This window comes from Taeniopygia guttata, chromosome 8 (genome assembly GCF_048771995.1).
Source record: "Taeniopygia guttata chromosome 8, bTaeGut7.mat, whole genome shotgun sequence".
Lineage (NCBI taxonomy): Eukaryota > Metazoa > Chordata > Aves > Passeriformes > Estrildidae > Taeniopygia > Taeniopygia guttata.
In genome coordinates this window covers 28628474-28648551 of record NC_133033.1, presented here as the reverse complement: position 1 = coordinate 28648551, position 20078 = coordinate 28628474, and the positions used below count along the sequence as shown (strand labels likewise).

The 20078-nt window shown below is 57.5% G+C and overlaps 3 protein-coding genes across 3 annotated transcripts; 2 read left to right on the top strand and 1 right to left on the bottom strand.

Annotated features, from left to right (window-relative positions):
• Positions 1–5: 5 nt before the first annotated feature.
• On the top strand, positions 6–7883 carry PRDX6 (peroxiredoxin 6). The gene is given in 5 exon segments (NM_001245373.1): positions 6–134; positions 1780–1936; positions 5969–6115; positions 6550–6696; positions 7276–7883. Coding segments are annotated over 5 exon segments (675 nt in total). The 5' UTR covers positions 6–42; the 3' UTR covers positions 7408–7883.
• Positions 7884–9225: 1342 nt separating this feature from the next.
• Positions 9226–15629, bottom strand: FAM78B (family with sequence similarity 78 member B). Its single transcript, XM_030279738.4, has 2 exons — positions 15179–15629; positions 9226–13375 (listed from the first exon to the last, which is right to left on the bottom strand). The coding sequence occupies exons 1-2, from the start codon at positions 15439–15441 to the stop codon at positions 12853–12855; spliced, it is 786 nt and encodes a 261-aa protein (XP_030135598.1). The 5' UTR covers positions 15442–15629; the 3' UTR covers positions 9226–12852.
• Positions 15613–18732, top strand: PLPP6 (phospholipid phosphatase 6). Its single transcript, XM_002189728.7, has 2 exons — positions 15613–16214; positions 17948–18732. Exons 1-2 carry the CDS (start codon positions 15815–15817, stop codon positions 18316–18318), a joined length of 771 nt encoding a protein of 256 aa, XP_002189764.4. The 5' UTR covers positions 15613–15814; the 3' UTR covers positions 18319–18732.
• Positions 18733–20078: the final 1346 nt, after the last annotated feature.

Below are 20078 nucleotides of genomic sequence, written 5' to 3'. Positions count from 1 at the left end.
GGCGCAGAGGCGGCACCGGGGACCGCGCCGGGAGCCGCAGTCATGCCGGGGCTGCTGCTGGGGGATGAGGCGCCCGACTTCGAGGCGGACACCACTCAGGGCCGCATCCGCTTCCACGACTTCCTGGGAGACTCGTGAGCGCTTGGGGATGCGGCGGGAGCGGGAAGCGGGCGCGGGGCAGGGTGGGATGTCCGCGCCGCCGGGGATCCCGGGGAGCCGCGGCGGAGCGGGACCGCTCACCGCGTTCCTTCCTCCCTTCCTTCCGCCCGGTGAGTCGCGTGGCACCGCCGGGCACGCGGCTCGCTCCAAATGTGGGTTTTTCTCTGGAAGCGGGGCCGGACACGACGGGATTCCCGGGCAGCGTCATCCCCGGAGGGCGAGCCGAGCTCCGGGGGAGAGAAGGGCAGCCCCGCGGCACGGCAAAGGCCGGCTTAGAGCGGCACCCAGCCCCGGGCGGTGCCGGAGGCCAGCTCGGTGCCGCGCACGGGTGCGAAGGGGCGCGGTGACACCGGGCTCGGTCCGGCCGGGCGCCGCTCCCGCAGCACCGGGCACGGCGCCCTCGGGACTCGCTCCCGGCAACGCTGGCAGGCTTGAATCGGCCCCTTCTGTCGGCATTGTGAGCTGGAGCGGAGGGCGGAAAAAAGAACCCTCTGAGCTTCATCCCTTCCGAAACTGGCTGTTCCAGCCTGCTCACACAGCGGGCACTTTCCTCCTCGCTGGTTCGCTGCTCTTGGCTCAAGGAGTGTAGCTATTGTCTGAAGGGCAGTGGCCAGGTAGGCACCCCATAAATTCCTGGTGACCCGTGGCACTCACATGGCTCTGGCAGAGATGCAGGGACCCTCACTTGGTCCCTCCAACTGCATTCCTAAGTTTTTCAGACGGGACTTTCCCCCTGCTGTGGTGCTGGGGGGCCGGATGAAGATCGGTGCAGCAGGAACTGTGTGATTGGAGATGAGAAATTGTGGAACGAGTCTCTGGCAGGGAATTTGAAGTGCTGGGGGTGGCTTTGCTGTAGTCCCTAGGAAGTCCTGAGAGCCTTTTTGCTCCAGCTCATCCTGCTGGGCTGCATTGCTGCCTTTCTCTGTGCACTGCTTACCTTATCTGGGAGGTGTAGGATTAGTGTTTGCTCACTCTTAAAGACTCAAAATCCATTGCTGCCAAGCTGTGGGCAACAGCGAGGTGGCCGTGTCATTGTAACAGGAGCCACAATGTGATGTTAACTTCTGGCCTCCCCTGCTAGTTGAATAATTCTTACCTTTTAATGAAGTGCAGCTCACAGCAGCAGCTGGGTTAAGGGTTTGGTCCTGTCCCATTCTTTTGAGTTGCGTTATGTACATTTGTGTGTGTCTCCTCGTGGAGATGAGGTGCAGGGGTAGTGGCCAGGCTCGTGAATCAGTGACCATCTCTGCCATAACCTGGGCTGGCCAGGCATCCCCCCACACGTGGGGTCTCTGAGCTGCACTGTACCCGTGGCTCTCCCAAACTTCCTCACACGGCACGGTGTCCACGTCCATGTGAAGAACCATGGGCTATTCCAGCATCTGCTGTAGGATCCTGGAGGGAGAGCAGGGAGCATGCTGCAGTGAGTTTCTCAGAGCAGGGCTTATCTCATGGAAGTTTCTAGTGATAGGGAAGGAAGAGTTGCTGGAGCAGGAATTCCTTATCAGACAGACGAGCTGTTCCTGCGCTCCACACCGTGCGATCTGCACAGCTTTGTGTCTGCAGCACAAAACAGAACAACACCTGACCTTCACAGCAGCTGCTTCCTTCCCCTTGCAGGTGGGGTATCCTGTTCTCCCACCCGCGGGACTTCACCCCCGTGTGCACCACGGAGCTGGGCCGGGCAGCGCAGCTGGCCCCCGAGTTCAGCAAGCGCAACGTGAAGATGATCGCGCTCTCCATCGACAGCGTCCAGGACCACCTCTCCTGGTGCAAGGTATGGCTCTGGGGAGGCCTCAGGGCAGCCTGTGCTGCTGCCTCGCTCCAAAGGCTGCAGGAGATGCCCAAGCAGGCTTGGAGGTACAAGTGTCACATCCCAGAGTGGGGCGGTGCTGAAATTCAGAGCGGGAATGGGGAACGTCTTCTCCATCTTCGTGGAGCACCCCACAAAGTCCAGGGTCATTGTTGCACTTTGAAGCTGATGCCTTGTGAAGGCTGACCTAGAACAGAGGAGCTAAAGACTAAAGTAGGGATTTATTAAAGGGCCTCAATGGATGCACCTTGGGCAGCACAAGAGCCCAGCCAGGGTTACACCCAAGATGGACCCAAAATGGTCACAAAATTCACAATTAGTCATGGCGTCTCTCACTTTTGTAAGTTCTGCTCCATTTGCACATTGGAGTTCATTGTCCAATTCCAGCTCCAGCCCATGAAGTCCCATCCTGCTTGTTTTTCTCTCTTCAGTCCATGTTGTTTGTGCTCTTGGGCTGAGATTTGGATCATTTGTCCTTGGTCCCCAGCTAGGGAAGGAATTGTTTTGTCTCCCTGCTCTGTGCAGAGAGCTCACCATCCCCTAATATGAAGCCCAGACCCACACACTAAAGCAGTAAAGATTTTGAAAAATATAAAAGCTAAAACCTGAGGCATCAGTACAAGAGGAAAACAATATTATTGCTGTCCCACCACTAGCTGAAAGGCTTAAAACGTGTGGAGGTGATGCCAGAATCTTAGAGGAAAGCAGCCTACCCACAGACCCTCAGGAAGTTCTGTAATAAAACAGGAAAGGAAAAGAGGCATCAGAAGTGAGGAGAAAATTGCAGTTCATGTCAGGCAGGGAGGAAAAAACGGGACAAACAGAGACATTTTAAATATAAAACCACAAATAGGAGAACATGGGGGAGCATTAAAAAAAAGATGGAAATTGAATAACTCGGTGAGGGAACTTGCAAGGAACTAAAGAAAAACTTCAAAGGCAGTTACCAGGGAGAGTGATTCCAGGACTAGAGGTGGTAGGGATCTAAAATGAATATTTCAGACAGAAATGGCCAGAGTGTAAAAATCCTTGGGTGAATTACCTCCCATTCTCTTTAACTCTGAGAATTGGGAATGTTCTCACATATTTTCCAGGGGTGAGAGGTGCATGCAATAAGAGGCATTAAAGGTGAGAATTTTCTACGTTCAGTTGGACATTACTTCATAACTGACTGGCTTTAGAAATTAGCTAATTGCCTTATTGCTTAAATTGACCTTTGTACCTGAGTGATGCATGGCCAATGTCCCAGCAAGCCTCAGAAGGGCCTGGGAAAAGCAATGTACAAATCCCAGTAAATGAGATTTCTCTGCTGCTCAAACTGGCTGAAACCAGCAGTCAAATTAGCAAATAACATATCATTAGAACAGAAAGTTTGTGTTGTGCTTTTGTAAGGGAGACTCATCTGCTGGTTGGCTAAAGCTGAAACGTTAGGGTGTTGCTGACTTCTGCAAAGGCTTTGAATTTGCAAGCAGCTTTTCCATGAAGTCAGCTCTGTGAAGGGCAGGCTCTTTCTTGCAGGAAAGCAGGAACTTGTGTAAAGGGAGGGAAGGGCTGAGCTCTCAGGCCTGCAGGGATGTGTGGGGTTCAGCAGACTCAGGTGAACTGAAAAAGACATGAACAACGAGCTGACTCTGCTGATCCTATGGAATTATCCACACAGCACAACCTCAGGTGAGACCAGGAGAAGTTGCAGAGCAGCCTTGATGCTGGCTGAGGGGAGGCAGAGCAGGAAAGCCTTCCAGAAAAACCACAGAGAGGCTTTGAAGCTGTGGTGAGCTTTCTGTGAGGCTGGGAGAAGCCATGGAGACAGAGGTTTGGAAGTGTCAGATCAGCACCTGTCAGAAAGAAACAGGTGAAAATCTCCAGAGCTAAAGATCCAATTGGTGAGGACAAATCCACAGAAGGCTGGAGTGTTCATGTAGCCTGTGTTTCACTGGATTGAACTGAGAAGACACAGGAGTGAGCAAAATTTTGGGCAGAACCCTCTGTGCAGCATTCCCAAACACACCTCTGCTTTCTGTCTGGGTGAAGCTGCTTTTACCTGGAGCACAGCCTGCAAGGAAGCAAGTGGGCAAGAGGGGTGCTGAATTCCTGCATGAAACAATAAAGAAACTTCTGCTTGCCCTGCTGCCCAATTTCAGTGGGCAGATGAGATCTGCCTGGAGAGGTGGGGCCAGAGGGCAGCCAATAATCCTGGTGTGCAGCTGTGCTTTCCAACCAGAGATGTCAGAGCTATTCTTAGCCATCCCTAGCCACGACACAGAGGCTTGCTCCAGGACTGGGAACTCTAGCTCAGCCAGGGATGGATCCCACCCTCCCACCTCCCCAGGCAGGAGGTTGCTGCTTCTCCAAGGGCTGGCTGGCACCTGCTGTGCCTGTCAGAGGTTTCAGTGCTCTCTTTGGCCACTGGTAGCTGCCCCTTGGTGAGTTGGTGCTGAATCAATCCCTCCAGTGATGTGTGGTTTCAGCTTGGACTCTGGAAAGAAAATTAGTGACTAGGGAAGGGAGTCATGGGTGTTTTATTGCAACACAGAGTGTGGTTTGTGAGGCTGCTTTCTAGAGCTCCCCAGGCCAGGGAATTACGTGCATTTTGGAACAAGTTACACTCCATAGGATTCAGATAATACTTCTCAGAAACTCTCCTCATCCTTCAGCCCTGCTCTAAAGAGAGGTAGGGGGTGGGTCTCATTTGCTGATGTCCATCTGCAGCCTCCTGTGACTCTGTGGAGAATTCAGCTGCATTTCTCCTCAGCTGAACTCTCCAGCTCTGCTTTCCTTCCCTGCTCTGCTCTGCCAGGGCAGGTTTGCAGGACAGCAGAACTGATTCCCTGCTTCCTTCCGAGGCAGGCCTGACCACAAGCCAGCTGAGATCAATGGCCCCTTTCTGCAGAGCCGTGGTGACACAGAAAGACCTGGGGAGAAAACAAGCAAAGAGCAAAGCTGGAAAGGAAGCATGTGGCTATGTGTGCAGCACTTGACCTGCTTGCAGCATCCTGAGCAGCAGGGGCAGGGCCACAGCCCCTTTTGTCAGCCATGGGGGGCTGAGGAGGGGTGCAGGGCTCCCTGCTCTTGCTGCTGTTGGTGTGCTCTGAGCAGAGCCAAGGGCCAGCACTCCCAACCCTGCCCTCCTGAGTTCCCTCTGAGCAGGGCCCATCCTGCTCCTCCACATTCAGAGCCTGGGGAGGGCAGAGAGGTTTGTACACTGAGTTATCAGCTGAGCTGATAATGCAGCACAGCGGTGCGAGGGAGGCTCACAGCAGCATTGCAGCCACTTTTGTCTCCTTGCAGCATGAAAAGGGTGGAAGGAACATGCTGCCCTGTTCTGGGGCAGGAGCCTTGAAGTCTACTTGCTTTGATGCTGGCAGCTGCTCTGCCTGTGCTGCCTTGAGCAGGCTCCTCCCAGCGCTGCTGGGGCTCCGTGTGTCCTGTGAGCGTGGTATTGCAGACTCCAGGGATAACTTAAATGCTCTAGTTGAGTCCAGACCAAGTTTGGAGATGCTCAAAATACATTTTTTTGTGTGTATTTGTGAAGCAGGTCTAGTTTGGACTAGTGCAACCTCATAAACCATGGTCACGAGGCAGGGCCTCCAGGGCTGTGGAGGGGGATGGTTTTCTCTTCTGTCCCTGGCGTGGTTCAGAAAGGAGTGAGCAGTGTCCCAGCACCTGCACTCAGGCTTCCACTGTAGTTTTTTGAGAGCCTTTAGTAAGTAAGCTGCAAGTGACTCACTGAATGGAATTGGTCCCTTGCACAAGACTGGTGCAGTGTTGGACCTTTCTTTGTCAGCTGCAGCATTGCTGGTTTGCTCTGCCACTACTGGCACAAAGGTTTCTGGTTTGTCACCTGGATTCTGGAAACTTCATGGAAGGCCATGAGCCCCTGGCTGTGCTGTCCTGGCCTGAGGCCTTGGGGCCAAGCGAGTTGGGAGCTCCTGGTTCTGCCTGGCCTCTGTCTCTGTGCTAGTGAGACAGGAACATCCCATGGCTTTGTCCCTGCAGGATGTCAATGCCTACAACGGGGAGCAGCCTGCAGAGAAGCTGCCCTTCCCCATCATTGCTGACAAGAACCGGGAGCTGGCAGTCAAGCTGGGCATGCTGGACCCGGACGAGCTGGACAAGGACGGGATGCCCCTGACGGCTCGTGTGGTGAGTGCCTGGCCTGCCACCCTGCCCTGTGCCTGTGGGGCAGCGTGCCTGGATGGGCATGGCCATCCTCAGGAGCTGGGATGGCTTCCTTGGGCTGGTACCATGGGTTCTGTCACGGTGACCCAGCGATCCTGGTTGTACATGTCCCAAACCAGTTTTTGTCAGTGCTTGATCTGCTGGACTTTCTGTTTCCCGTCACGTGCTCGCACTAGAAGGGCACAAGTAGCAAAACAAGCTGGCATTGGACACAGGAGCTGCCAGAGCAAAAGTACATTCCCTGGGCATCAGTTGTTCTCTAGATCCCCTCCATGTCCCTCCCCTGTCCCAACACCTGTGGTCAAGCAGCTCCCAGGAAAGGAAGGAGCATCAGGGCTGAGCAGATCCAGCAGAGCAGACAAATGTGCCTGACACTGACACTGTCTCCCTGTGCTCAGGTGTTCATTTTTGGCCCGGATAAGAAGCTGAAACTCTCTATCCTGTACCCAGCCACCACTGGGAGAAACTTTGATGAGATCCTGAGAGTCCTGGACTCCCTGCAGCTCACAGCATACAAGAAGGTCGCTACCCCTGTGGACTGGAAGGTGAGGAGCAGGGCGAAGCTCACAGCCAGGCACTGGAAACAGGCACTGAAATGGCAGCCAGCCTCCCTTGGAGGGGCACCCACAGGCTGGGGGAAGCAGCAGCTGGAGGCAGCCTTGCCTCTGAAGGCTCCTGTTTCCTGCAGCATAAACTCCCAGTGGGTTGGGCCAACTCACCCACCTCCCAGGAAAGCAGATAAAAGATCCCCAGGGCTTGGAATCAAGGGGGAGCCAGCACCACCTGTCCAGGGGTGCCTATATGAATGGAGTGGTGTCTATTTGAAGCAGATATGGGCAAGCTCTGCTCTGTCCAGCATCACAGAGAGGCTCAAACTCCCCCCTCCTTACTCCTTGTTCCCATGGGAGTGCCATGGCTGTGGGATGCCATTGGTAGGGCTGGCAGATGGCACAGCTCCCCCTTTGGATATCTCCCACGTCTCCTGGTGTAGCTCCCACTCTGCCCTCACTGCTGGCTCCAGGCACGGCACAGGCCCGTGGCACAAGGGCTGAGCACTCACAGGGAGGCAGTGCCACCCGTGTCCAGCTCTTGACAGTCCCCATTTGTCCCCATCTGCTCCCCAGCCTGGTGACAGCGTCATGGTCGTGCCCACCTTACCTGACGAGGAAGCCAAGAAGCTCTTCCCCAAAGGAGTCTTCACCAAGGAGCTGCCGTCGGGCAAGAAGTACCTGCGCTACACCCCGCAGCCAGAGTGAGGGGTCTGTCTGTCTGTCTGTCTGTCCTGCTGGGATGCCGGAGCCTTCCCCAGCCCAGCTCCTGCCCCTCCATCCACGGCCTCGTTCAGCCACGCCGCTGCTGCGTGGCAGCACCGATCCAGCCCTCCTGTCCCCTCCAGCCCACACCCCCTCACATCCAAACCCTGCGTGTTCTCCTGCCAGGACTGCGTGAGCAGGCCAGGGGGGACTCCCAGCTCCTGCTGTGGTGTCTCTCCCGTTTGGTCCCAGCCATGAGGCCTGGTGGGAAGGGGTGTCCTGGGACAGGGAGCTCTGGGGGCTCCAAGCTGCTGCGTGCCTTTCAGAGTAGCCATCTAACCTTTGGTCCCACGTGTAGGGGAGGAGCTGCAGAGCGAATCTCTCGCCTCTTAACTGCTTTCTTGTCTCATGCTGGAAGGTGATGGTTTCCAGGTTTTGTGGAAGAGGGAATCAAGCAAATAAACTGACCTTCAGTACTACCTGCAGTGTCCCTTGTCTGTCTCTGCTGGCCCCCACGGCAGCATTTGCTGTGTTCCCTGTGGCCATGCAGCTGGGATTTGTGCCCAGGCTCTGGAGGGGGTGGCAGCAGCACAGACTGCCCTTGTTCCTGTTCTGCAAAGAAGGCATTTTGGAAAGACAGCTTGTCCCAGGGCACACGACCTTGGACAAGGCAGTTGTGCTTTCCCTGCTGGGAAGGAAGATGTGCTTCAGCCTGGCCTGCCCTTGGCTGCAGGGCAGAGGGTCCTTCCCTGCTCCTAGGGCTTGAGCAGGCACGACAGGAGCCGTGCAAACTCCTGCCTGCTCTCCCACACCTCCATCTCAGGAATTTGTCAAGAGATGAGCAATGTTTTAATATAACAGTAGGAAAGAAAGCTGCTCACTGAATAATAGCTCATAGGGTGGCTGCCAGCATCCCTCAGTGCCCAGCACAGCCAGCAACACTCAAAAGGAGCAGCTGTTAAAGAAATCAGCTAACTTGGGGCACAAATGTACCCCCCCACCAGCAAGTGGGACTGGTGGGTTCGATGTTCAAGGTGAGCAAAACACTGAATGCAGTGAGATCCCACTCTAGACTAAACCTCAGCCAGCACCCACAACCCTCTTTCACTACTCACTCCCCCCAAAAAAAGGGGTTTATTAATTTTTAATTGCCTTCAGGAACTATGCAGTGAATATTGGTGTATTTCCCCAAATGGCTTTTAAATGAACCTTTGTTATGAAACTCCATATTATTCCCATGTATTATTTTGACTGGAAGATAGGAACAATTGGTCTCTGGGCTGACTTTTGTCCTCACTCTTCCACTCTGCAAGAAAGGGGAGAGGGAATCTACAATTTCAAAAGGGAAACATTTTTTTTCAGTGTAGCTTTTCAGCTTTATCAAGCTGGGCAGCTTTTGTAGCTCCCATGCCTGGGCTGCATGAACTCTTGGGCTTCTTGCTGCTCCCTCACATTGATCTGGTTTCCTAAGGGAAAAAGGAATGTCTGCCCCCTCCAAGCTTTCCAACCAACTGCCCAGTTTTCTGGAAGTGTGAGGACACAGCCCCACGGGAGCTTTTGTGCCGACAGCCTGCTCAGAGCATCACCAGGGGATGGCACTGCGGGGCCAGCACAATCTCTCTGGGACACCACAGAAGCCACCTGCAAGTCAGGACAAAGTGGAGCAAATCCTGTCACCAGACCCCAAGGGCTTAAAGCCAGCAGGGACAGCCAATGGTGCCACTGCTGAGGCAGGCTGATTGAAATTCCATTAATTCCTGCCTGCTCCCCAGTACTGCCATAGCCCCCAAACCAGCCAGAGACACTCAAGCAAACACAAGGTTTGGCTCCAGTACAGCTCGAGTTTTAATCCCAGAGAAGTGAAATGCAACATTTTTCGAGTTGGTAATAACATCCAGAGACAGAAGTCCAAGCCCCCTACTCGGTAAAGTCATTTGTGTTTAAGGCACTCTGCAAAACCAGCTTTCCTCTCTCTCTGATTTTCCCCACGCGGCAGCAGAATACCTGGTTTGGTCTGTTCTCCATAGTGACATTTGTCCATCCTGGCTCCTCCTGCCCTCTCCAGGAGCTGGAAACGGCAAATCCAGCGGGAGAAGCACCAGGAGGCCGGCTCAGTAAACAGGGACGGGCAGGGGAGGGAGCACGACTCCAAGCTTCTGCAGGGAGAGGGCGAGCACCGGGTGCCCTCCCTGCAGGCACCGGTGTGGTTCCCCTTGCTTCCCCTCCCTCTCCAAAAGGGGATGGGACCCTGGGGACCCACAAGCATCCCTCCCCAGAGGTGCTCCCAGCAGCACCCCAAAGTGCAGGGGGCTGGGTGTGGGGGAGACCCAGCTGCCCCCACTGTGCAGCAGAAATGAGCCCCGCCCCCCCCCCGACTTCCAGTTGTCAATAAATACCAATAAATAAATAAATAAATAGATAAATAGGTAAATAAATAAGTGACCCGAGGATGGGAAGGGGCACCCCAAGGCTCAGGGCACAGGGAGGGTGAGGGTGGGCATTTCCATGAGCTGTCCCTCCCTGAGATAACGGGGTGCTGCTGGGGAAGGGGGGCACAGGGAAGGCATCCCATGGGGTGAAGCCCAGGGGTCTGAGTGTTCATCCAGCTGCAGGGAACGAGCCAAACTCAGACTCCTACATGGGAACTCTCCCCCACCACGCTCCCTCCTTCCTCTGAGCACCAACAGCCCCAGAGCTCCATCTCCACCCAGGTGTGAACACACACCTTTTCCAACATGCAAAATGCCTGCACGCTTCTGTAAACGCTGTCTGCATGTGTTTCTTTGCAAACAATTTTTGCAAACTTTTTTTTTCTCTTCTTTAACGGGGAAATGCCTACAAATCAACCCATGCACAAAACCCAGTTAAGTGCATGAAATCCAGCTGTCAGAGGAGTGGGAGTGGGAGCCTGGCAGAAGCCTGGAGAGGTGAACACAGGCACGGCCCCGGGGCTCAGCCAACACCTGCCTGCAGGCTGGGGCAGCCCTGGGGTGTCAGGCACACAGCTACAGCCAGGCACAGAGCCTGACCCTGGCACCAGGATGTTGCAGACATTCATGGACAGAAATTCAGCTACTTCTCTCTCAGTGTCATGGCACCAGCCATGTGCCAAGGCTCAGACTGGCCAGCAAATCCCAAAAGGTGGCGATGCTGAATTCAACAGCATTCCTGCAGCAGTTTCCCTACTCTCCCAGACACCGGAGCCACGGCGGTGCCACAGCAGCTCCCTGGGCTGACAGCAGCATGCAGCCACTTCCCATGGGTTCTGGGGAGCTGGCACACACAGCCTCTGGACACAGCATCCTCTCCCAGCAGGAAGCCCACCTTGGAGCTGCCTGTTTGTTGGGGAACCCCTTCCTCCAGCATTTTAGCTCTGATGCTGCCAGAGATGTTTCTGTCCCCCTGGGTCAAAAGTATACACCTGCCTCACTTCAAACCAAAAGGTACTTACCCCTCCTCCCCCAGTCCTTAAGGAAAATTATATTTCAAGTTTCTAGCCCCTCTCCACACACACTTTTTGAGAAACAAAACATCAGTGATGGCAAAAGCTGCCATCGGTCCCACACCAGGACAAAACCACAGTCTCACAAGAGCAGGACATCTTCCCATACCAGCAAGCTCCCTATGGGAGCTCTGCTGCAGAAAACACAGCAAACCAAAGCTCAAAGCCCTCTCTCCCTCCAAACCTGCCCCACAGTGAGGCTGTAACCCCTGCAGAACCCTGACATAGGCACGGAAAGCAGCAGGTTCCCAGCCCAGCGGGAGGCCGGGCAGGAAGAGCAGGAATGTTGCACCAAGGCATCCAAAGGAAACGCTCCCAGAGGAAAAATAAATAAAGAACTGGATCAGCAGCAAACACCACTGAGGGCAATAAATAGCACGGGGATTTCACAGGGATTTTTGGTCTAAGATGCCTCGGGAGCCCCTGTGCTGGCAGGGCCTGGGGTGCACAGAACTGTCACCCAGCACGCCTCCCCACGCTGTCCTGCCAGTAGGATAGCACATGGACCTTCCCAGCAGGAATGACCTGCATTCCCAGGGCAGCACAACCTCCCCACAGCGTGAAGAAGGCAGGACTGCGAGCTCAAGGAGCTGCAGGGCTGCTGTTGGGGAGGACAGAGCAGAGAGAGCAGCAAAAGCTGTAACCACCTGCCCAGAAGTGATGGAGCACGCAGAGCAGCAGCAGCCCAGCCATGGTTTATGCCTCTGCTGCAACTCCAGGGTGAGATCCTGGGAACTGCCAGCTGCATCCCACAGCAAGTGCTGCCCCACGGGCCAGCCAGTGCCAGCCATCCAGGCAGCAAGGAGTGAGGAGAAAGGCAAGTAAATCCCCCTGTGACCCCTCCCAAGCATGGCAGCAGCAGGAGGCAGCCCCCAGGCAGCACATTCACCTCCTTCCCAGGCAAACCCAGGCCTGCCCTGAACAGCCTCCACTCACATCCCTGCCTTCCACAGAGCTTGGGGAGGTACCACAAAGTGTGCTAGCCCCTCCACTGGTGGCCCAGCCAGTAGCCACCCTGCTCCACGGGTGGCTGGGGAAGAGGTCTCCACGTGAGCCAGCATTTGCATGGAAAATGAGCAAGCACCCAAGTTCTAGCAAGGGAGTGGGGTCTGCGGTGAAGCGAAGCGAGTCCAGGGGTGCCTCTGGGCTGGTTTGGTACCACACACACACAGAGCACCCAGGCTGGGAGAACAGCACCGCTGCCCATCTCCACTGGGCTGAGATTCCGTTTTGCTCCCGTGGGAGAAGGGCCAGCGGGACTCGGGAGGGGAGGCTGAGGACTGCAAAGACTTAGTGCACCTTAAAACAAAAGGACATCTAACCTGCCCTTAGACCTCACTCCAAGACAGAAAAGAGCTATGGCATCTCCTACACTCACAACTACTCCAAACACACCCAGACGCATGCAAAACGTGTTCTGCTCCCACCGGGCTGCGGAGGCACCGGCCAGCACCGGGCTCTGCCCCGCCCCAGCCCGGTCCCACCCCACTGCCGCCCCTCCCGCCCGGTCCCAGCGGGAAGGCGAGGGGCGGATCATGGATCTGAAATGCATAGGTACGGACACGGCAGGGACACGGGACCGCAGCAGCCCCCGCTGCCAGCAGGAACAGCCTCTGCTTCTCCCTTCGGTGGGGGGGAAGCAGCATTTGCCACGGGCACGGTTCAACCACACTCATGCTCCTCGCGCTGCCCTGCGAGGAAAGTCGAGTCCTTTGTGTCAGACAGCCTCTGTGCCAGCTGCAAGCACTCCATTCTGCTTCTTGGGAAATCCTCCAGCTCAGCAAACCCTCTTCTGCGCCCTTGTGCCAGCCAGGCTCTATTTCTGACCGAGGAGGAGCCACGTTTCCAAGCACAACAACAAAGGCAAGAAAACCCGAGAGGTCTGCTTTGGCTCGGCAGCCCTGTTCGTCTGCAGCAGGCTGGGGGCACCCAGGTCCTCACCTGCCCTACTTGGGAGGTATCACCACGATGGGCTGCCCTCGCTTGGGTCTCCACATGAGCACCTGGGCGTCGTTGGCGTTGGGCTTCACTAGTGCGTTTGGTGGGATGGGCTCCATCCTGCTGAGGATCCGCGGCTGCTCCTGCTGAGTCCTGCCCACCAGCCGTGCCCGCTGCCCCAGCAGCTGCATGGGGTCCACCTCAATGTCCACTCGCATCCTCCACTTGATAGTCTGCAAGATGATCTTCTCCTTGGTGGTCGTGTTCATGGCCACGAGCCACGTGGTAAAGCTCTGGTCTCTTTTAATCCTGGTCAGCAGCGGCACGTTACTGTTGCTCACGGGCACGGCCCACGTCACGCTGGGGTAGAAATTGTCGTTCATGCTCACCGAGAACCTGGAGATCTTGTTAGTGGGCCCCACCAGGGTGACGGTTTCTGTGGTGTTTCCATACCAGGGGTAGCTCACCCCATCTGAATCGCTGATGGCTTTTACTCGTCCTTCTCGCAGGTCAGGCAGCTCCCAGCTTGACCTAGTGAAGAGGAAGAGGAAGATGATCAGGGAAACGGCAGCAACAGTGCCTGGTGAGGGATGGGGAAGCCAGCAGCACAGGGACCCTCTGCCTGCCTGCAGCAACCTCTCAGGGACAACCCTGAAGAACAAATTCAGCTTTGGTTCCTTGAGCACATCCAGCTCAAGCCTTTGCTCTGCCAACACAATGCCATTTTAATCAACCTGCAATTAAACTGACTGGGCCAAAACCCACTGCTGAGTCTCTTTGGGGTCACTCTCTCTTTAATCAGCTCCTGTGCTGGAGAACAGCTGCAGCACGGTGACCAGGGCAGGGGCCCAGCCCAGCAGCAGCCCCCTCCTGCAGGAGGAGGCCTGCCTTAAATACGAGACACCTACAACAATTGAATCCCACGATTACGCCTGCCACCGTCACGATGAGATCCCTGCAATATGGCTGGGGTGGGGGGGAATTCAGCCCAAATCTCTGGCCATGCTACCAACACCGTGTGGCTACGGCGAGGCCTGCACAGCAACAACTCGGGAGCAGCTTTGCAGCAGAGGGGCTGGGGCCACATTTCTGCTGTCCCTCCAAGTGATCACCTCCACTCACTCCAACGTGCCCAAGTGCTCCAGTGCCCCACACACACCAAACTGTCGTGATACAAGGACGCAGGCAGGCAGCACAGGGACCTGCTGCTCCCCCAGCACCCACAGACCTGTGGCACCAGCAGCAGGAGTCCACCAGCGAGCTGCAGAACAGACCCCTCTGGACATCTCCCCTTTCCAAAGGCAGAAGACACAGACAGAGAGCCAACAGCTTTGCCCCTCAGCATCCCCGCAAGTCACGCTCAGCCTTGGGAAAGGCTGTTTTCTGGCTGCCACTTCTGCCCAGCACCCAACCTTTCCCTCTTCCAACACTAGCCAAGGGGTAACTCCCCCAGCACTGCCCGTGCTCCAGGGCCAGCAGGACGGTGTGGGAGCAGCTGTGGGGCACAAGGAGCAGGAACTGTGGTGTGAGGGACAGGGGCTGGGGTTATGGTGTTGCCTGTGTGTGCCTGTGGCTGCAGAGGTGGGGTAGAGGGGAGACACAGGATGCCGGGGGTGCAGCTCCCAACGCTGGGGGTGCAGCTCCCAATGCCGGGGGTGCAGCTCCTAATGCCGGGGGTGCAGCTCCTAATGCCGGGGGTGCAGCTCCTAATGCCGGGGTGCAGCTCCGGTGCCGGGATGCAGCTCCCAATGCAGGGATGCAGCTCCGGTGCCGGGATGCAGCTCCAATGCCGGGATGCAGCTCCCGGTGTCGGGGTGCAGCTCCCGGTACCGGGGTGCAGCTCCCGGTGCCGGGGTGCAGCTCCCGGTGTCGGGGTGCAGCTCCCGGTGCTGGGATGCAGCTCCCAATGCTGGGGGTGCAGCTCCCGGTGCTGGGATGCAGCTCCCAATGCTGGGGGTGCAGCTCCCGGTGCCGGGGTGCAGCTCCCGGTACCGGGATGCAGCTCCGGTGCCGGGGTGCAGCTCCCAATGCCCGGGGTGCAGCTCCCGGTGCCAGGATGCAGCTCCCAATGCCGGGATGCAGCTCCCGGTGCCGGGATGCAGCTCCCAATGCCGGGATGCAGCTCCCAATGCCGGGGTGCAGCTCCCAATGCCCGGGGGTGCAGCTCCCAATGCCGGGATGCAGCTCCCGATGCCGGGATGCAGCTCCGGTGCCGGGTGCAGCTCCCGGTGCCCGCGGGCGGAGCAGGGCCGGTGCCCGCACCGCGGAGCCCCCGCCGGTCCCGGCCGGCTCCCCGCGCCCCCAGAGCCGTGCCCCGCGCCCCGCGGTGCTCACACGCCGAGGTCGCTGTAGGTGTTGTAGAACTCCATGTGGTTGCAGGCCTGGATCCAGCCCACCACCCAGGTGTGGCGGCGGGCGATGGGCGGCATGAGGACGCGGGCGGAGGCGCGGAAGTACGGCGTGCGGTACCGCAGCACCACCGGCGAGCTCTCCTCGATGGCCGTGGCCGCCGGCTCGATGGTGGCCGACACGTCCGACACCACGATCTGCTCGCGGCGCACCCGCGCCTTGCAGGCCACGCTCTGCAGGCACCCCATGGCCGCGGCCGAGCCGCCGTCACCGCGGGCCCGGGGGGGCGGCCGGTCCCGCCGCCGCCCGCCCGCCGCGCATCGCCGCCCGCCGCACGGCGCCCGCACCGGCGCCGGCAGGGCGAAGGCGCCGCCGCGTCTCTTCCGGCCCTCGCCGGCCGCCGTACGCCGGCCGCGGCGGGCACGTGTGCGCGTCACGGGCGGAAGCGGAAGCGGCGGCGCGGCCGGCCGGTACCGGCGGCAGCGCGTGCCCGCCGCGCCCTCGAGGGGATACCGGGGACGGGAGAGGGAGGCGGCCCCGGGCAGGGTGACATGCCGGGTCCCGAGCGGGCCTGGCAGCGGGTGACCCACGCCCGCCTCCCGCAGGCCGCCTCCCGCCGCCATGCCCAGCCCCCGGAGCAGCCGCGAGCGGCGCGGCGGCAGCGGCGGCCGCCTGGAGTTCCTGTCGCTGAGCCAGCGCGGGCCCGCCGCCCCCGACAGCCCGTCCCGCCGCAGGGAGCCCGCCGGCGCCGCGGCCTCCCCGCTGCCCGAGGAGGACTGCATGAAGCTGAACCCGTCCTTCCTGGGCATCGCCCTCAGCTCCCTGCTCGCCATCGACCTCTGGGCCTCCAAGCGCCTGGGGGTGTGCGCTGGAGAGGGCTCGGCCTGGGGCAGCGCCCGCCCCCTCATGAAGGTGATCGAGGTGTCGGGACACGGCATCCCCTGGCTGCTCGGCACCTTCTACGGGCTCTGCCAGAGTGACAGCTCGGCGGCCAGGGAGGTGCTGCTCAACCTGCTCTTCGGTGAGGCGGGGCTCGCCCCGGGGCTGCGCAGGCGGAGGGGGGACCGGGGGTGGGCACAGCTGGGTCAGCCGAAGCCCCGAGGGCGCCGGCTGGTTTTGAGCAACCTGTGCGGGCTCATCTGGGATGTCTGGTGGCACAGGAGTGACCCCGCAGCTTCAGGGCGTGGTGGCACCGACACGAGTCACCTGTCACAGCTTCAAGCATGCACTGGCACACTCCCGAGAGTAAACTGCTCCTGCAGCTACAAAACACGCTCGGGGTTGAAGCCTCTCAGCTCGGCAAGCTTGGCACCTTCCAGGTGCAGCTGCCCCCTGTTGAGACACCAGCCCTTTCCCCAAAAAGCTGCTCTGGCACACAGACCTTCACCCTTGGCTCCCTGCAGGCAGGGCCTTTGTGGATTGTTCTGTGCCAGCCGGTGAGGAAACCTGCTTTAAAGCACAGATTTTAATCCTGCGTGGTGTAGTATTTCACACACACACAGAGCAGCCTAGGTGTATTTAAAGGGATTCATTTTTGCTTATTTGGAAACAGCTCCAGGGCACCAGACCATCTCAGATTCCCTGTTACTCTTGTAATTAAGTTGCAAATAATTAGGATCTCACATTTCAACTTTGAATTGACATTTTCTTGGTGGGAAATATAGGTTTGTGCATTTTTCTCATCTAGCAGCACATGGTTAAATTGGAGCCCCACAGCAGAACTCCAGCCTAACCTTTGCTCCAAGGAGATCTGTCCCAGCACCAGGGCCTTGTCCAGCCCTCAGTGCTCTGGGCAAGAGCCACCCACCTCTCTGGGGATCTGTCCCTAGGCTGCAGCACCCCTGTGGGGAAGAAGGATTCCCTCGTGTCCAACTTGAATCTCCCAGATCCTGTGTAGAAAGAGAAAAAGCAATTGATCTAGTTTTACATGTGGAAAAGAAAAAGTAAATTTGGTCTTAAATGATTAACCAAAGGAAATGAACTGAAGTGACCAAAAGATTAGTGTCTAGAAATGTGTCTTAGGACAAACAGAAGTTGGTCTCTTACACAACAAGAAGTAACCCTGGCTGTGAGTGCTGTGCTAAGCTGAGCTGACAGGGATGGAGAAAGCAACCTCTGCCCTACATGAGAAGATGTTCTTGCCAAATATTGGCTGAACATTTATCACAGGGACTTTGCCTCTTCTATGACAATAGCCTTTAGCTCTCATGTGGCAAGCCACCATAAATTAGCCTTGATTCCTCTCTTGAGAACCAAAGCAGGGTTAACTTTTCCCCCAGCAGCAGGGAGAAGGCAGACCCCAGGAGCCCTGGCAGCACACCAGCTCTGAGCAGTTCCTGCTGACCTGTGCCGGGTTGGAGTGGGTTGATCATTCACCCACTTGGTTTGACCCCATCACAGGGCAGACAGCAATGCAGAGTCAGCACTGCCTGGAAGGGAGCTGTGGAGAATTAATGTCTGCTGCTTTCAGATTGAGGAGCAGATTGGAACCCGAGTCATGGCAAGATCAGACTGCATGGAGAGAAAAGCCCTGCAGTGCAGGCTGGGCAGAGCCCTGTCAGCTGTGGCAGGCCAAGGTGCTGGTGGTGCAGGAGGGGTTGAGGATGTGCTCATTCTGCTGCAGAAGGCCAAGGCCAGCCGTGTGCTGTGTTCTCCCTGCCTGTGGGGAAAATTATCCCCTTCAGGCAGCTTTGACAGCGATGGCCCTCAGCTGATGGCTCTGCTTTCAGTAACCTCCTGTTCCGTCTCTCCCAGCGTTGCTGCTGGACCTGGTGATGGTGGCGGTGGTGAAGGGGCTCGTCAGGCGGCCACGGCCCACGCACAACAAGATGGACATGTTCGTCACCATCTCGGTGGACAAGTACTCCTTCCCCTCGGGCCACGCCACCAGGGCCGCTCTCGTCTGCCGCTTCGTCCTGCGCCACCTGGTCCTGGCCGTCCCGCTGCGGGTGCTCGTGGTGCTCTGGGCTCTCATCGTCAGCGTCTCCCGGGTCATGCTGGGCAGGCACAACATGACGGACGTGCTCTTCGGGCTGCTGCTGGGCTACGCGCTCTACGGCGTGGTGGAGCACTGCTGGCTGTCCCCGGCCACCGCGCCCGCCCTCTTCGCGCTCTGGAGCCACTGACCGGCCGCTGGCCTCGGCACAAAGCAGGGGCCGTGTGCTGGTGTGGGGATTCTGGTACTGAACTGGCATCCTAAACCCCATCAGTCCGCCCAAGACTTCCACACGAGCGGTGCTGCAGGCTCCAGGGCCTGCACTCAGATGTCTGGTGCTGTCCTGCCCTCCTGCCGGCTGCCAGGCAGGGTCTGTGCTGACTGTTCTCTGGTGACCAAAAGCAGTCTCTGCAGAGCCTGGGGAGGGCTCAGCACACCCATCCATCCGGCAGCTCACTGCTAATACTGTGAATCTGCATGCTCTCGCTGGGCACCTGCAATAGCCCATGGTGTATGTGGTAGCTGTGACTCTGCAGAGGTTTCTCTGCAATCACCCCTGTGTCTGTATCCTATAAATACACTGATCATGCTGCTGTCATAAGCATACCCTGCACAGCCTGCTCTACAACACCTGCCTGGAAGGAACCCACGGGGATCTCTCCTTAGGGTTAGACAGAGTTTTGCCTCCCTAAGCAATCTCTTCTCTTGCTCTCAATTTAAGTGCTGCACTAAGGCTAGATGTCGAGCACATGGCTCCCAGACTCATTGGGAAAGGATAGTGGCACTGAAGAGTCGATCATTCAGTGGGCAACAGGGTGAGCAGCTCCCGGCAGCAGCCTGCTCCTGAAGCTCTTGTCCAGGGCTTCCCAACTCCTTTTTCCCTCCACAGGGTTTTCAGTTTCTCAGTGGGTAAAACACGTTCACGGCAATTCCCGATCGATAGCATATTCCAGGCTGCAGAGAGAGTCCTGCAGAGCCAGCCCCTTCCCGCAGCCCAGAAATACACCCAGCCCCAGGTCTGAGCTTGCCCTGCACCTCCAGCAGCAAGAGACCCTGCCTCTGCCAACCATGGCCATGGCTCCCTGTGTTCCAGGCAGGCTGGCTTTCCTCCCCTGGCACCACTGGCAGCCTGTTTTTCACAGGGGACTGCTGGTCCTTGGCAGGAGAGGACCACAAGGAGCCTCTATAAAGAGCTGGGGCTGAGACTGAGCCAGAAAATCTTAGAACACTCTTCATCAGGGACCACAGCCAGGCAGGGAGTGAGGGCTCTAGACTGAGCTCAAATAATCAGCTTCAACAGTGCTGCTGGCACGTGGGTAGAGGGATTGGGCCCGGGTGAGGGTCTTTGTGGTCATTGAGGTCTATTAGTGCACTCAGGCCCTGGAAACCACCAATTAAGTCATATTAAAACCAGGCAGTGTTTTAAGTGCTGTTCTCCTGGGTGGAGTGTGCAGGAGCAGCCTGATGGCTGCTGGTTTGAGCATCCTGTCACTGTCACTTGTACAGGGGCTGAAATGGAAGTGCTTGACAAGGTTCCCCTGAAGCTGAGCCCTGACCAAATGACAGGGTGAGCCAGTGAAGCTTCCAGGTCTGGGCTGGTGCCGCAGTGACCAAAAAATAATCCCTTGGGATGCACTGTGTGCTTGGCAGCCAGCTGGGCCAGTCTGGCATTTGCACAGCAGCACCAGGACACTCTGGCCAGCCCTGCTGTCCCAAGGCAGAGAGCAGCCCTGTGGTGGCTGTGGGAGCACAGGCAGGTGGCACACTGGGTGGGCAGTGTTAGGGTGGGCAGGGCTTGTTGTGCTGTGCCGAAACATCTTTGCTCTACCTTTTCCAAAACACAGTGTGTTTTTTTGTCTGCACTTAAGAGTCTGTTCTTAGAGCTGTTGGAGGTCGTCTTCTCTACATCATGGAGGGTACAGCAGCAACCTGTGCATCTGTGGCTCCCAC

Bases quoted from the DNA above. Each gene is read 5' to 3' on its own strand.
- FAM78B (XM_030279738.4), bottom strand. From the start codon at position 15,441: ATGGGGTGCCTGCAGAGCGTGGCCTGCAAGGCGCGGGTGCGCCGCGAG. The intron at 13,376-15,178 runs GTGAGCACCGCG...CCTCTTCACTAG, and splicing joins ACCTACAGCGACCTCGGCGT to GTCAAGCTGGGAGCTGCCTG.
- PLPP6 (XM_002189728.7), top strand. From the start codon at position 15,815: ATGCCCAGCCCCCGGAGCAGCCGCGAGCGGCGCGGCGGCAGCGGCGGC. The intron at 16,215-17,947 runs GTGAGGCGGGGC...CGTCTCTCCCAG, and splicing joins GCTGCTCAACCTGCTCTTCG to CGTTGCTGCTGGACCTGGTG.